This window comes from Takifugu flavidus, chromosome 8, assembly GCF_003711565.1.
Source record: "Takifugu flavidus isolate HTHZ2018 chromosome 8, ASM371156v2, whole genome shotgun sequence".
Lineage (NCBI taxonomy): Eukaryota > Metazoa > Chordata > Actinopteri > Tetraodontiformes > Tetraodontidae > Takifugu > Takifugu flavidus.
In genome coordinates this window covers 9346478-9358430 of record NC_079527.1, presented here as the reverse complement: position 1 = coordinate 9358430, position 11953 = coordinate 9346478, and the positions used below count along the sequence as shown (strand labels likewise).

At 42.8% G+C, this 11953-nt stretch overlaps 2 protein-coding genes across 9 annotated transcripts in view; one reads left to right on the top strand and one right to left on the bottom strand.

The window, feature by feature from the left end:
• Window positions 1–560: 560 nt before the first annotated feature.
• Window positions 561–2675, bottom strand: phlda3 (pleckstrin homology-like domain, family A, member 3). Its single transcript, XM_057041951.1, has 2 exons — window positions 1962–2675; window positions 561–897 (listed from the first exon to the last, which is right to left on the bottom strand). The coding sequence occupies exon 1, from the start codon at window positions 2383–2385 to the stop codon at window positions 1966–1968; it is 420 nt and encodes a 139-aa protein (XP_056897931.1). The 5' UTR covers window positions 2386–2675; the 3' UTR covers window positions 561–897; window positions 1962–1965.
• An 8007-nt stretch (window positions 2676–10682) lies between these two features.
• LOC130530582 (neuron navigator 1-like) overlaps window positions 10683–11953 on the top strand; it is a 55371-nt gene continuing 54100 nt past the window's right edge. For 4 of the 8 annotated variants that reach the window (XM_057041882.1, XM_057041883.1, XM_057041881.1 and 1 more), the window contains exons 1-2: window positions 10698–10842; window positions 11396–11529. The gene's annotated coding sequence lies outside the window, so the exon portion shown is untranslated. Of the gene's footprint in view, window positions 10843–11395; window positions 11530–11953 lie in introns of all 8 variants that reach the window. The other 4 variants (XM_057041876.1, XM_057041879.1, XM_057041884.1 and 1 more) reach the window with 4 other exon arrangements.

The following is an 11953-nucleotide window of genomic DNA, read 5'->3' as shown; positions in this document are numbered from 1 at the left end:
TGTGGGCGGATGTTTGTGGGCACATGCCTCAAGCTTTTAGTGCTCCTTTTTAGTCCTCCATACAAAAGAACAAAAGGCACTCCGGCTTCTGCACACACGCAAAAGCAGCTGTGTGCGTGCGTGTGTGTGTGCGTGCGTGCGTGTGTGTTCCAGAGGCTGTGAAAGTAACTTCACACCACAACTGGAAACAGCTGAAGAACTGGAAAAATACTATTTTGATTTCCAAAAGAGAGAAAAACCCCCATTATATTCCTACCAGAATAAAAGTTGGTCCTAAAATAAGCTCTCAGCCCTTTATCCTCATTACGGAAGTCTTTAATATATAATTAAAAGCACTATATGACATTATCAAATCAAATTACACTATTGAAAACAGAAATGCTGCATAATTCCTTTTGCTTTGTGATTGCTTTGTGTGTGTGTGTGTGTTTGTGTGGGGGGGTTAAAGGAGTTTAACTCTGCCGGTCTGGAATAAAAGAAGGCATGAATGTTAGGCGAGATGATCAAAAGCCGGAAAAGGTGTGGTTGGGTGACACTCTTGAAATAAAATATGTCAGGAATTCTCAGCTATGACAAAAATTTATTATCATTAAACGCTTAATACTGTACATGGATGTGGTAAATAGCGTACAATGTGCAATCCATATCAAGCAGAATATTTGTAATAAAATGTTCAGAGGCTGAGGAGTAAAAAGCAAATGCCGCCGTCCTCCACGTCGTGGTGAAACAGCGTCACAGCGCCTCGCTTACAGGCCCGATGAGGTCATGAATCCTGCATGACGTCCAAATTAAGACCTTTTAGGAGGAGCAGAAATGTGTCCATGATTCTCGCTCGTCAGTCCACGTATCCACGGTCGTCCAGTACATCCTGTCATGCGGTGCACCACAGGAGAGATGCTGTTAAAACAAGAGGGTGTATTTTTAATGAACATACAGTATTTACGGTGTCCTGGGGTATCTGATGGCTTCCGTGATGAACTGCATTCGACTGTTTCCACGGCTGCCAGGCTAATTTGAGCACTTGACTGCAGCGGCTCTCTTAAGGAAGTCTCACTCAGGATTCCTGGACCGTGAGCTCATAGTTCAGACTTACACCCAGTTCAAGAGCATTTGAGATTTCTGTTAGCAGTTTCGATGGATAACAGCCATCGTGTGTCCAGTGCTGAGCAGCTGAAAACACACTAAATATACCCCCCTAGGTCACGGTTAATATCTTTAAAGCAGCTCTTGTGTGTGCGTTTGTGCACGCACGCATGTGTGTGGTTAAAAATACTTGGCTGCCTCACGAGGGAGAGGCAGACAGATGTTAATTTGGAGGCTCATGTTCCACTCAGTCATTATGTCCTCCAATAGGAGGAGATTTGCTTCTTAAGAAGACGGTGGTGAAAAGTCGGGGACCACGCTATAAGAATGAAAGGACATGATGTTGACTCCACTGTGAGACATCTAAACAGCAAAGTGGTGCCATCTTAGCCTAAGTGGTGACAGGCCATCTGCAGCCTGCTCCCCAAGAGCCTGAATAGTTTCATTCCATACAATTTCGTCACTGTTGGCACCTCCTGAACTGAGTCAGGACTGGCAGGATCTGGAGAAGCTGCTCCAGGCTGATAGGTCGGCATTTATCTTTGAGGCGTTCATTTAACTGCATTGCTTAAGTTCTTTACTCCTGTTTAAGAAGCCACCTTAAATATCAGAGAGCTCAATCTGGGTCTGAGATTTGATTTTTATTAAAAGATTGTTTTCTCATTAATATGAATGTGATTGATTTTAAACTCACCTGACCCTGATAATAATATGTGCTTGATCCCATTATAAGCCAGGATGATAACCATTTATATATCAAACATTGTAGGCAAATGGTGCAATCAATAGCATGTTTGAGGAAAATCCTTTTACTCCTATATGGCTGTTTTCGTGTTGCTGTATCACCACCTGATAAAATCAAACACGCATTTTAGTACCTGTTCAGAGCGCCACATTCTCCTGGTCGGTGTCCAGGAGTGCCGTGGACAGGTGCTTGTTCCGTCCCGTTAGGACAGCCTGTAGGTTCTTGTAGCGCACCAGCGCCAGTGCGATCTCTGCGTTCCATGCTGTGCCTTCCTGCGCGCACCGAAAGTCAATCTCCTTTCCAGAAGTCAGGACGACCGTGAAATACACCAGGCCGCGCTTGTACTCAACGCAATCGACCGTGGCCATGTGCGCAAAGGGGAGATCCTTGGCCTTGGAGCTCGGCGCCGAGGTCGGCGCGTCGTTGTGTGCTTTGTAGCGTTGCAGACGCAGCCCGTCCTCGGTGAGGACGCAGCGCTTCTTCTTCCACAGCTGGAGGAGCCCGCTGCTGCGCTTCTCCAGCACGCCGTCCCTCATTACTTTGGGAGGAAGAGACATGGTGACACTGCCCAGTATTTGGAAAGAGATTCAGAGTATTCAGGTGCGTCTCAAGATGAATCCATATGCATCACCCTGGCTGCGCTGTACTGCCTCTCAAGAAAACATCGACGTGAACCCCAGAGGCTGAAGGAGGACATGCGTAACAACAGCAAACGGTACGCAAACTCCAGTAGATATACTTTAAATACTGTCTATGTAAATCCCATTCATGCGCACTGGCTGCGCGCTGTGGATGTCGGCGGTCTGGTCGGTCTGGCTATGTTTGAACATGCCCGGCTCCTCTTTGAACCCTCTCCCAGTCGAGCACCCCGCCTCCTCCCGGTGACGACAACGGGATATATGGCTGTTTATTTATGCCAAGTTCAACAGCTGCTCATGATATATGGAACAGATACGTGTAACCACGTTCATCGCATGAAACAAAACATTTCATACATCGACCATCCCAGTTTAGAGATTTCGGTTCACAGCTCCACATGTCATTTTCTCTGTATGACGTCATGTTCACATGGGGTTTGTCCTTAAACATGTCTTATACCTTAGGGACGCCATATTGATACATAATTCGTGACTAAGGTTAGTATGACAATTTTGATTTATAATTCCAGTTCCACATTTACTTACCATCCAGATATTGCGATAGATTTAACCTGTATTTCCACCGTCTTGCCACAAGAGGGCACGATAATCAAAGAGTTTCATATCCCATTGGGGATGCAATTACTTCAATTACACGTGTGTGAATAGGAATTTGCTCGTGATCATACATAGATATGTGCATCACAATATGAACACGTTACAGTGATTAAAAATTGGCGGTTTTTATCTTTTTAACTTGAGGTCTATGGCTTTTCAGCCTGTAAAAAAAAAATCATGAATTATCAGTAAATCAAATATTTAATATATATGAAATATTTATTGGGAACAGCATACATGGAAAGATCATGTAAAAAGTATTCTTCCAAATATAGTTTTGTCTTAGTCCGTGTGAATTTTCAGCGATGTGGCCACAAAAGCAGATTGAGGAAAACACCATCAAAGTAATATAGATAATAATAACATCCACACGAATGAGCGAAATGAAAACCTTAATTGTTGCAGTACATTTGATATTGCTTTTTCAGTTTTCTCCACCAACAATGACACGGGGAGGAGTTTACCCACTGTAGCAGTAGTCAAACCAGGAAAAATATCTGCCTTTTTACACAAAAGTGCCATTTTATTCTGTTGCTGGACTTGTTTATCCAGAACTACTTGCAACATTATGTGTGCAGACAGAGGTCTTTGTTACTGCATGTTGAGGAACATGCAAACTACTGACTCACCAACTAAGAGCTGAAACATAATATAGTATAGAAATACTATGAAATTAAAAAAAGGAACATATAGAAATCTAGTTCAACCAAGGCCCAATAGTCCCTTTAAACAAAAAGAAAGCCGAGGAGATAATCTGCCTCTACTGCCACCACGTGGCTAGTATCGGTACTGAATCTGAACTGCGCCAGAACGGCCACCTGGACCTTAACGACACTCATCATAGTGCTTTTTATTAAATTAATTTATATATACAATATATAAAAAATATATAAATATGTAGTAAATATTACATTTCCAAACCCCTGACTGTGAACTGCAGCTCAAGTGGCAAATACAAGAAACGTAAATACAGGAAAATTATTTTTAAAAATAATGGAAAATGAGTTACAGTTCACAAGCAATAAAATTTTTATTTTTTTTATTGTGTACTTTACATTATACCAAGTAAATATTTCTTTATTTCAGGGACATCCAAAGCCACTATAGCAGGTTGATATGCACGCACAGAGCTCCAGATGAAACTTGTTGTATTCTGTGTAATGTCTCGGCAGCCTCAGTTTTTCAAAACATGTTGAAGATGTGGGAAACGTGCCTTCCACTATTTCCACCTTCATCTCTGTCGCCGGAACCTCCCACCCTATCCAGAACTTTACGAGGTTCTTTAGCTCAGCTGGAGAGGCTGTGTTAAACCCACAAGCTGCACAGTCAACACGGGAGGAAGAGGACAATGAAGAGTTTCACAAACACCAGCAGCAAGACTCGTACCTACCGTTCTCTATGAACATTTTCAAAAAGCTGGACACGCGTTTTATGTCAATGGTGCAAAATTCATCGCTGCCCAGGTATTTGTCCTCATATTCATCAAAAATGACAGTGATGGATGACGGCCATGTGATGCAGTCCAGTATCATCTGGAAGTGAATCATCTGTGATTCTCTCCATAATAACCACAGTCATGTCCAGCTAAGCTGCATAAAAGTCAGCTGTTTGGATATATTTTGTGAACCCATTTGTGTGGTACCTGTGGTGTGACTTGTGCTTCTGATTCCCGTGGAAACAGGACTGGGATTACATCCCTCCTGTGACTGAGAAGTGTCCAGATTCCCGTGTCTTCCAGGCCTCTGCGGAAATGATTGATTTGTCGCCTCGTTTGTTCAATTACCTGTAAGATACCAGACACTTCACACCCAGACCTGCTGTCAAATAAGACGCGTATAAGGAGAATTACAATATAAAGTTTCAGGAGAGAGCTAACTGGAAAATATTGAATAGGTGCTTTTCTACTGGCAGTAAAATGTAGTGACATTGGATGAATTTAAAATTGAGAATTTCTTAAAAATAATTAAGAAAACAAACTCAAAACAAGAGATTACAGCATGCAAAAGCAGTCTTTTCGCCAGCCACTTCCTGTTGCTGTTACTGGGAGCTGGAAAGTCCCAGGACAGACAGAGCTGATGGATGGAATCATCTTCTTTAAATTCGGCATCTCCCTCAAGCTGAAATACATTTTATAAAACCAGTGAACATACAATTCTATTTGTTTACAGTCTTATGTTGTGGAGAAAAAGATGGAGGCTGCCGTTAGTTTTCACACTCTTACCTTTTCCACTATTTCTCGGATGTCAAGGTCGGGGCAGTCTCTTATCGTTACAGGAGCAGTTTCTAGCGAACCCCCAAAGAGAACGTGAACAATGGCTGGGCTGAGTCCCGGGAAGCTGGGGCCATTGTGCAAGAAGGAATGGCCAATCATCCGGCCGGCCATGGCGAACATGTTGTTCTCCAGCAGCTCTTCGGATACCGAGGGGATGAGGTGATCGGACTCACCCTCGAATATTCTAGTGACGGCCACACCTCCTGCAGCGGTGATGGTATCAGTTTAAAAATGACCTGTTTCCCGTTTTAGATCCTGCGTTTTCACACGTTTTACCTAAATTTAAATGGAGTCCACTCATAAGCCTTGAAATCACCGTTGATATTATGTGGCGGTCAACGCCATTTCCTGTGGCAACATCACCTGTGAAATAGTTGACATTTCACAAAAAGGAGTCACTGGCCGTGCTGCTGAGTCTTCAGTCTACCTTTAAGTGCACAGTTAAGTGGTGACGACCACTGAAGGCCGTCTCTCCTGTAGAGGGAAGCTATGGCCCGGTCCTGCTCCCCCCTGCTGTGTCTGAGGTCCAAGCTCAGAGACAGGCTTCCTGAGTCTTTGCCTCTGTGCAGCAGTTCTTGTGAAAAGAGCCTGCCAGCACATTTGGGATCAGGCACTCTCGTCCATTCTGACACCACATCAGAGGTTTTATTCAAAAGGAGATCCAACTTCAAACCATTCAAATGTTTGAAATACAGAAACGTTTACCAGTTGTAGAAGTTTCTTCTGTTTCGTCCATTTTTGCATCAGCCGATTGGATGATTACGGACTGATCTAAGTGAGACAGACTCAACTTAAGTACATATAAACACATGTTTGTAAATCTTGCCTCTATGGACAAGTCTTTACAGGAAACATGCCACATGTTACAGGTATGCAGCGAAGCTGTTTCTAAGACACCCCCCCCCCCCCCCCCCCCCAGGCAAGAGATAATGACAGGAAGCAAGAATCCTGGTTCTGACCATTTGTTTTTCAAGTATCTTGCTATTATTTCTTTTAACATCAGTAATAACCTTTTCCCCACTTGAAACAATAATTGTGCTTGTTAATGGATAAACCTTAGTTTAGTTTAGAATGATTTATTAAGTCTTTTCTTTGTGTTTTAGTGAAAATAGTGAAAAAACACTGCATATTAGGACAGACAGATAATATGATAAAAATAAGAGCTCAAAACATCTCTGAAGTTATAGTTATATATTTAAAATGTTTGTTGTGGCATTGTGCGATGCTTTAAAATGATGCGGTGCTCATGAAGAGGCCTGGTTGTCATTTAACTTGTTGTCGTGCAGCCTGTTTGATCCGACTTTATTATCTCAGTCATTGAAGTTCATCACCAACAACACAGGCAGCTTAAACATAGGAGAAGAAGCAACACAGGAAAAAAGAGTTGCAGCTGTGCTTACCTGATAAGATGGATGACAGGCCTCTGTCTGCTCCTTATGTTTGCTGTCGCTTCTGCTATAGGGTGTGGGTGGGAATTTCAGCTCCTAGTATAGCTGGTTTAACTTGTCAGTACAGGTAACAGTGGAGCAGAAAGGGTCTCTCCTAACCTGAGGCTACTATTTAGTTTAAGAGTTTTAAAGGGGACAGTTGCCTCATTTCATGCCGCTCACTGAAAGCTACAGCGACATGCAAGGATAAATTACATTAGCGAGTGACATCTTGGCTGTTTCAAAATCATCTTATATCATAAAACAATATTTCAAATTCAGCTAATTAGAGAGGCACAATATATGAGGTACAGAGGCGAGGAGGAGGTTTCTTTATTAAAAGGTGAAACGCTGCCATCTTCAGGGAGAAAGAGAAATGACCACCAGTTCACAGGCGTTAAGTTCCAAATCAAGACACCAGTCCAGTATAAATTCTAAACTTTATCAAAAAGGAACATTTTAAAGTTACTATTAAATTTAGTGTGAAGGTCTGCACCTCAAACCTGACAATCAAAATGCTACTTATCACCCGTGTCCCAGAGATGATGTGGTGGTGTGTGGTTTAGAGCATGTGAGCCAGAGGTTGCTGACCACTGAAGTGGGTGTGGCTTCATGGTGAGGTTCAAGGTTCTTTTATATTGTTATAAGGACTTTTTCAATGACATTTGGACTATAGATGTCCAGTAAATATTTATATATTTGATCTATGAGGAATTAATAAAAAAATACATATAAGCATTTAATTCTTGATGAACTTCTTTTCTTTACTAAAACCATAAACCAAAATAAAACCTATATAAACAGAATAGAAGATAGTTTGAGGGTCTGTTCTGATTATAGGACAGAAGCTGAAGTCCAAGATCTGTTTGTTCAGATTTGGCACCAGTAACACGTAAACATATCTAAAACACCCTGGCGCCTGATTTCTGCCCGGTTTGACCCTTTGTAAACATCTTGCGTTCAGTCACATGAGGTTCCATCACACAAACTCATGATGTGTGTGTGTGTGTTACTGTGTGAAGTCATATGATTTTATGTTGTATTTATCGTTTGTGTTTTTTTCACGAGGCAGCTACACACTCCTGTGTCTTCGTGTTCCAGAGCAGCGACATGCCTCCTCCCTCCAGATGCCCCAGGGGGAGGAGGGAGAGGGGGGTGGCAGTGACACAAGTGTCCCATTGTCAGAGCGGCGTCTCTTCCATTGGAGGAGACCATTACTTGGGGGCATCAGAAGATTAGCTATGACATTAACCCAGCCTCCCTTGCCCCCCCAATGCATGCACATATGCACGCATCCGCACGCCTACCCATAATCCCTCTGTTACAAATCACTTCCCATTGTCATGGGCAACTCCAGACAAAGCAACAGATCACGTGTGTGGTCTGTATGCAGCTCATGTCAGCCTCGTTGTGAGTTTTACACCTTCGTCTCTCCCGCTGACAGGACAGAAGCTACTGTGAGTATTATGAAGCCATCTGATAATGTCCTCCATTACATGTGCATGTATGTGTTAATAAGGAGGAGGGGGAGGGGCATGTGTTGCGGGATACATGTGTTCTGTGTGTACAGACGTGTCGCATCGTGATGTCAGTTATCATTTTCATTAGCCTGGTGTGTTTACAGTCTACTACTGACGGCTCCCTAGGTTGGACTTTTCTGTGAAAGTTGAGAGGTTTTACAGGCTGCACATCAGACAAGAGCAACTTTTAGAAACATCACAAGTCCTATCTTCCAGGCTTTATTTGTTGCATCCTCAAATGTTCTGGAGTGCTCCGCATGACAGCATGAAAAACACAGCTAAAACAATCAGCACATCCGGGTTATTTAAACAGTTTTATCGTCAGGGAAATATGAAATGTCAACCATCGTCAGCTTTTAGGAGAGATTCAACCCAGCATTTTCAGTGATCTGGCTGCACGATGAGGTTCAAGGTCAGGTCTTGGATGTCATTGTTGTCTGACAACAGGGAAAAGATATCAATGGATGGTTTTGCACATGTCCACTCCTCTTTCTCTACCTCTCTCTATGCTTGTATCCCCCTTATTTTTCTTCTCTTAACTTAGTGATGTGGGACAAATTAGATAAGTGATGGATGGGTTGGCCGTCCGGCAGACATGCGCACAGACAACAGCCACAAATAGACATCAGACGTGTTTGTGTGACATTGGGCTCATGCGTGTAATAGTTGTTGTCCTATATGTTTCCTTTCCTCATGCTTCTTCCTTTAACCACAGATCAGACATGAGGCACAGATGATGAGGGGTTTGGCATTTTTCACGATTGGGCTGCCATCTGTTTAATTACCATGCATTACTGCTGCGATGCACGCCAGGCCACACACAAACCAAAGTCATCCCACTAATGGACCGGCCCATCTTCGCATTCGCTGGGCTTATATTTCACCCGAGACAGGGAGGGAGCGCAGGCAGCCAACAGGTCAATAGCAGGGAGAAGGAAATAGGGGTTGTGATGGGGGGCGGGGACACGACTGCAGGCGTACTGCAGCAGTAGCGGAGCGGCATGACGTCAGAGAGGCAGACACACACCAGGAAAATGCACATGCTCGCATCTCGGATGCTTGCCACAGAAAAGTAGAGGGAGGCAAAGCGGACACACTCTGCACACGGACAAGAGACAGACTCGTTCGCACTTTGCGTGCCGGCGCTTCTCGGGGTGAGTTTAACCTTGTGCTACCACTTCAGGGTTGTATTTCTTAGTGGAACTTCTTGTTTGTTGTTTGTGTGCTGTCAGTTGTGTTGCGGCGAGTGTCTGTGGACACTAAAAACGCTGTGAAAGGAAGAGCGAGGCGGTCAGAGTGATGTCACTGGCAGCATCATGTGGAAGAGAGGTTAACAGAGAGAAAGGCAGAGCTTAAAGGGGATGAAAAGAGAGGCAGAATGGATTGATCCAGGGGGGCTCTGTAAGCAGGCGTGGGGGGGCTGATGGTAACCGTCTGAGTCAGCACTATCAGGGGCCAGAGAACAGGAGCAGTCAAAAGTGTTGTAGAGCGGCACGATGCAAATAAAGGGGATCTCAGTGGAAATGAGAGTCTCAAACTGTGCAAAAACACATTTAAAGGACAGAAGGTCATCTTCCCGAAGTGATTCTCAGTTTGTGGTTGTTCTGCACAGAACTAGTCTTCTGACTTAATTGAAGAAAAATCTATTATATAAGATGTTTTGAAAAGAATGTTTCATAGCAACGGACCTCATTCTTGAGATGGTTCCTAATGTCTGGCAAATCAAATGATTTAATCACACATATTTTGTCGTTGTTCCCCTGTACATAGGGCCTAAACCTGAACGCCACCGTGAATATTGAGTTGGATTTATTCCAGATATGTGTTCTTATTCTTTATTATATGGAATATGTTTTTTTCTGGTTCTCTGGTTCTTTAAGATTCACACATGTAGAACCATCAAAGGTGCAAGTTTCTTGTGTGGTTGCACTTTACCTCCCGGGAATCCTCACAAAACCAGCTTTGAATTTTATTCAATGTTTTTCTTTTCAGAGTTCAGCCTGTAAAAATAACTTGTCTGAGAAAAACACACTGTGATGAATTTAAGGTGGTGAAAGGAGTAGCGTGTGCAGTTTACAGTCGGTGGATACAAGGTTTACACTAGAATTAAAGTGTAACTGTCTTTGTAGGTCATGTAGGCCAAGTAAATTTCCACTTAGGTAACTGAGTCACAATAAAATAAACAGTCTTCATTTCATTGTTCTGAAGACATTCGGTATTCCTGTGCAATTAGGGGTTTTTTTCCTCAAAAAAGATGAGAACACTGAATTAGTCAAAGAAAGTGACTTTGACAGTGACTCACCGCGGTCCTGCGGCCGGTGATTGGCTGAATCTGTTGGTCATATTTGTCACAGCTTCCCGTCTCTGTGAATGGTGTAGCTCGGCGGGCCAAATGGGAGGGGAGCGGCGAGGATGCAACAGTGATCCAGGAAAAAACAGCCCATTGTTCCTGGGACGTTGAAGAAGTGTGACCTCCTCGTTGCCGGCTCTGACAGCTCGACTTCAGCGCTCAGTGAAGGAACCCGGGCTACGCTGACCAGTAAGAACCCAACCAACCACATGTGGCGTGTGTCTGCTTGTAATACTCTATATTGAAGCTTCAGGTTTAATTAACACTGTTATTTCCTAAAACCGCCTTACCAGAACTACTGACAATACCATTTAAGTTGTTTTGTTCAGCTGCACACTAGTCTGTTAGCTGCATCTATTTTTTTGTTCTGATTTCACACATTTATTGTGGACTCAGAGGGGATGACACATTGACACAGGAGCTGTAAATGTCCTTCAGAGAAGACTGTTACCAACTCAGTTATTGATTCTATGTTGAGTCATAGAGTTTTCATTGTGTATGTGTGTGTGTGTGTGTGTGTGTGTGTGTGTGTGTGTGTGTGTGTGTGTGTGTGTGTGTGTGTGTGTGTGTGTGTGAGTGAGTGTGAGATAGAGATATGAGGGAGCCAGAGAGAGAGTAATAGGGGCAGAAAATGAGAGGGCAGCAGAAAATGCTGTAATAAGATATGGAATTTCTATAGCAACCTTTAGCTGGTATTATACTGTATGTATTTCATCCTTTTTTCTTTTTTTAAAATCCTCAGTTGCACTTTTCAATCGCCTTTACAAGATAATCCAGTCTATGTACAGTCTGATGGATACTTGACAGAAAGGGATCGAATAAAAGTGGAAGAGTCCGCGTGGATGCTGTTGCAACTGCAGACATTGGCCACTAGAGGTCAGTATCTGCCCTGGAGAATAAATGACAGGCTGCTCAGGCGTTATTACAGTAACCTCAGAGGTGATTCTGTCGCCATATTTGTTTTAGTATTTCAAGGTTGTGGGGAAAAGTGGTATTATTATCTCCAGAATCATGAATTTACTATGAACCATGATTGATATTTAACTACTCCATTAATATTTTTTCTGAGGTGCAGAAAGACAATTTATCATACAAGTCACATATAAAAAAAGCAACCTTTTAAGGAATAACATAATAATTTCTTGATTATGATGGATTTTAGATTGTTGTGTCATTTAGCAATCAATATAACCAAAAACAAGACAAATTACTGTATGTGATTTGATGTGTGGTATGATTTTTTTAAGATATTCACCCAAGTAATTAGCACTCCAAGAGTTGACTAATTTACTGAGCATTT

What these genes read in the sequence shown, in the direction of transcription:
- phlda3 (XM_057041951.1), bottom strand. Translation starts at nt 2,385, where the DNA reads ATGTCTCTTCCTCCCAAAGTAATGAGGGACGGCGTGCTGGAGAAGCGC.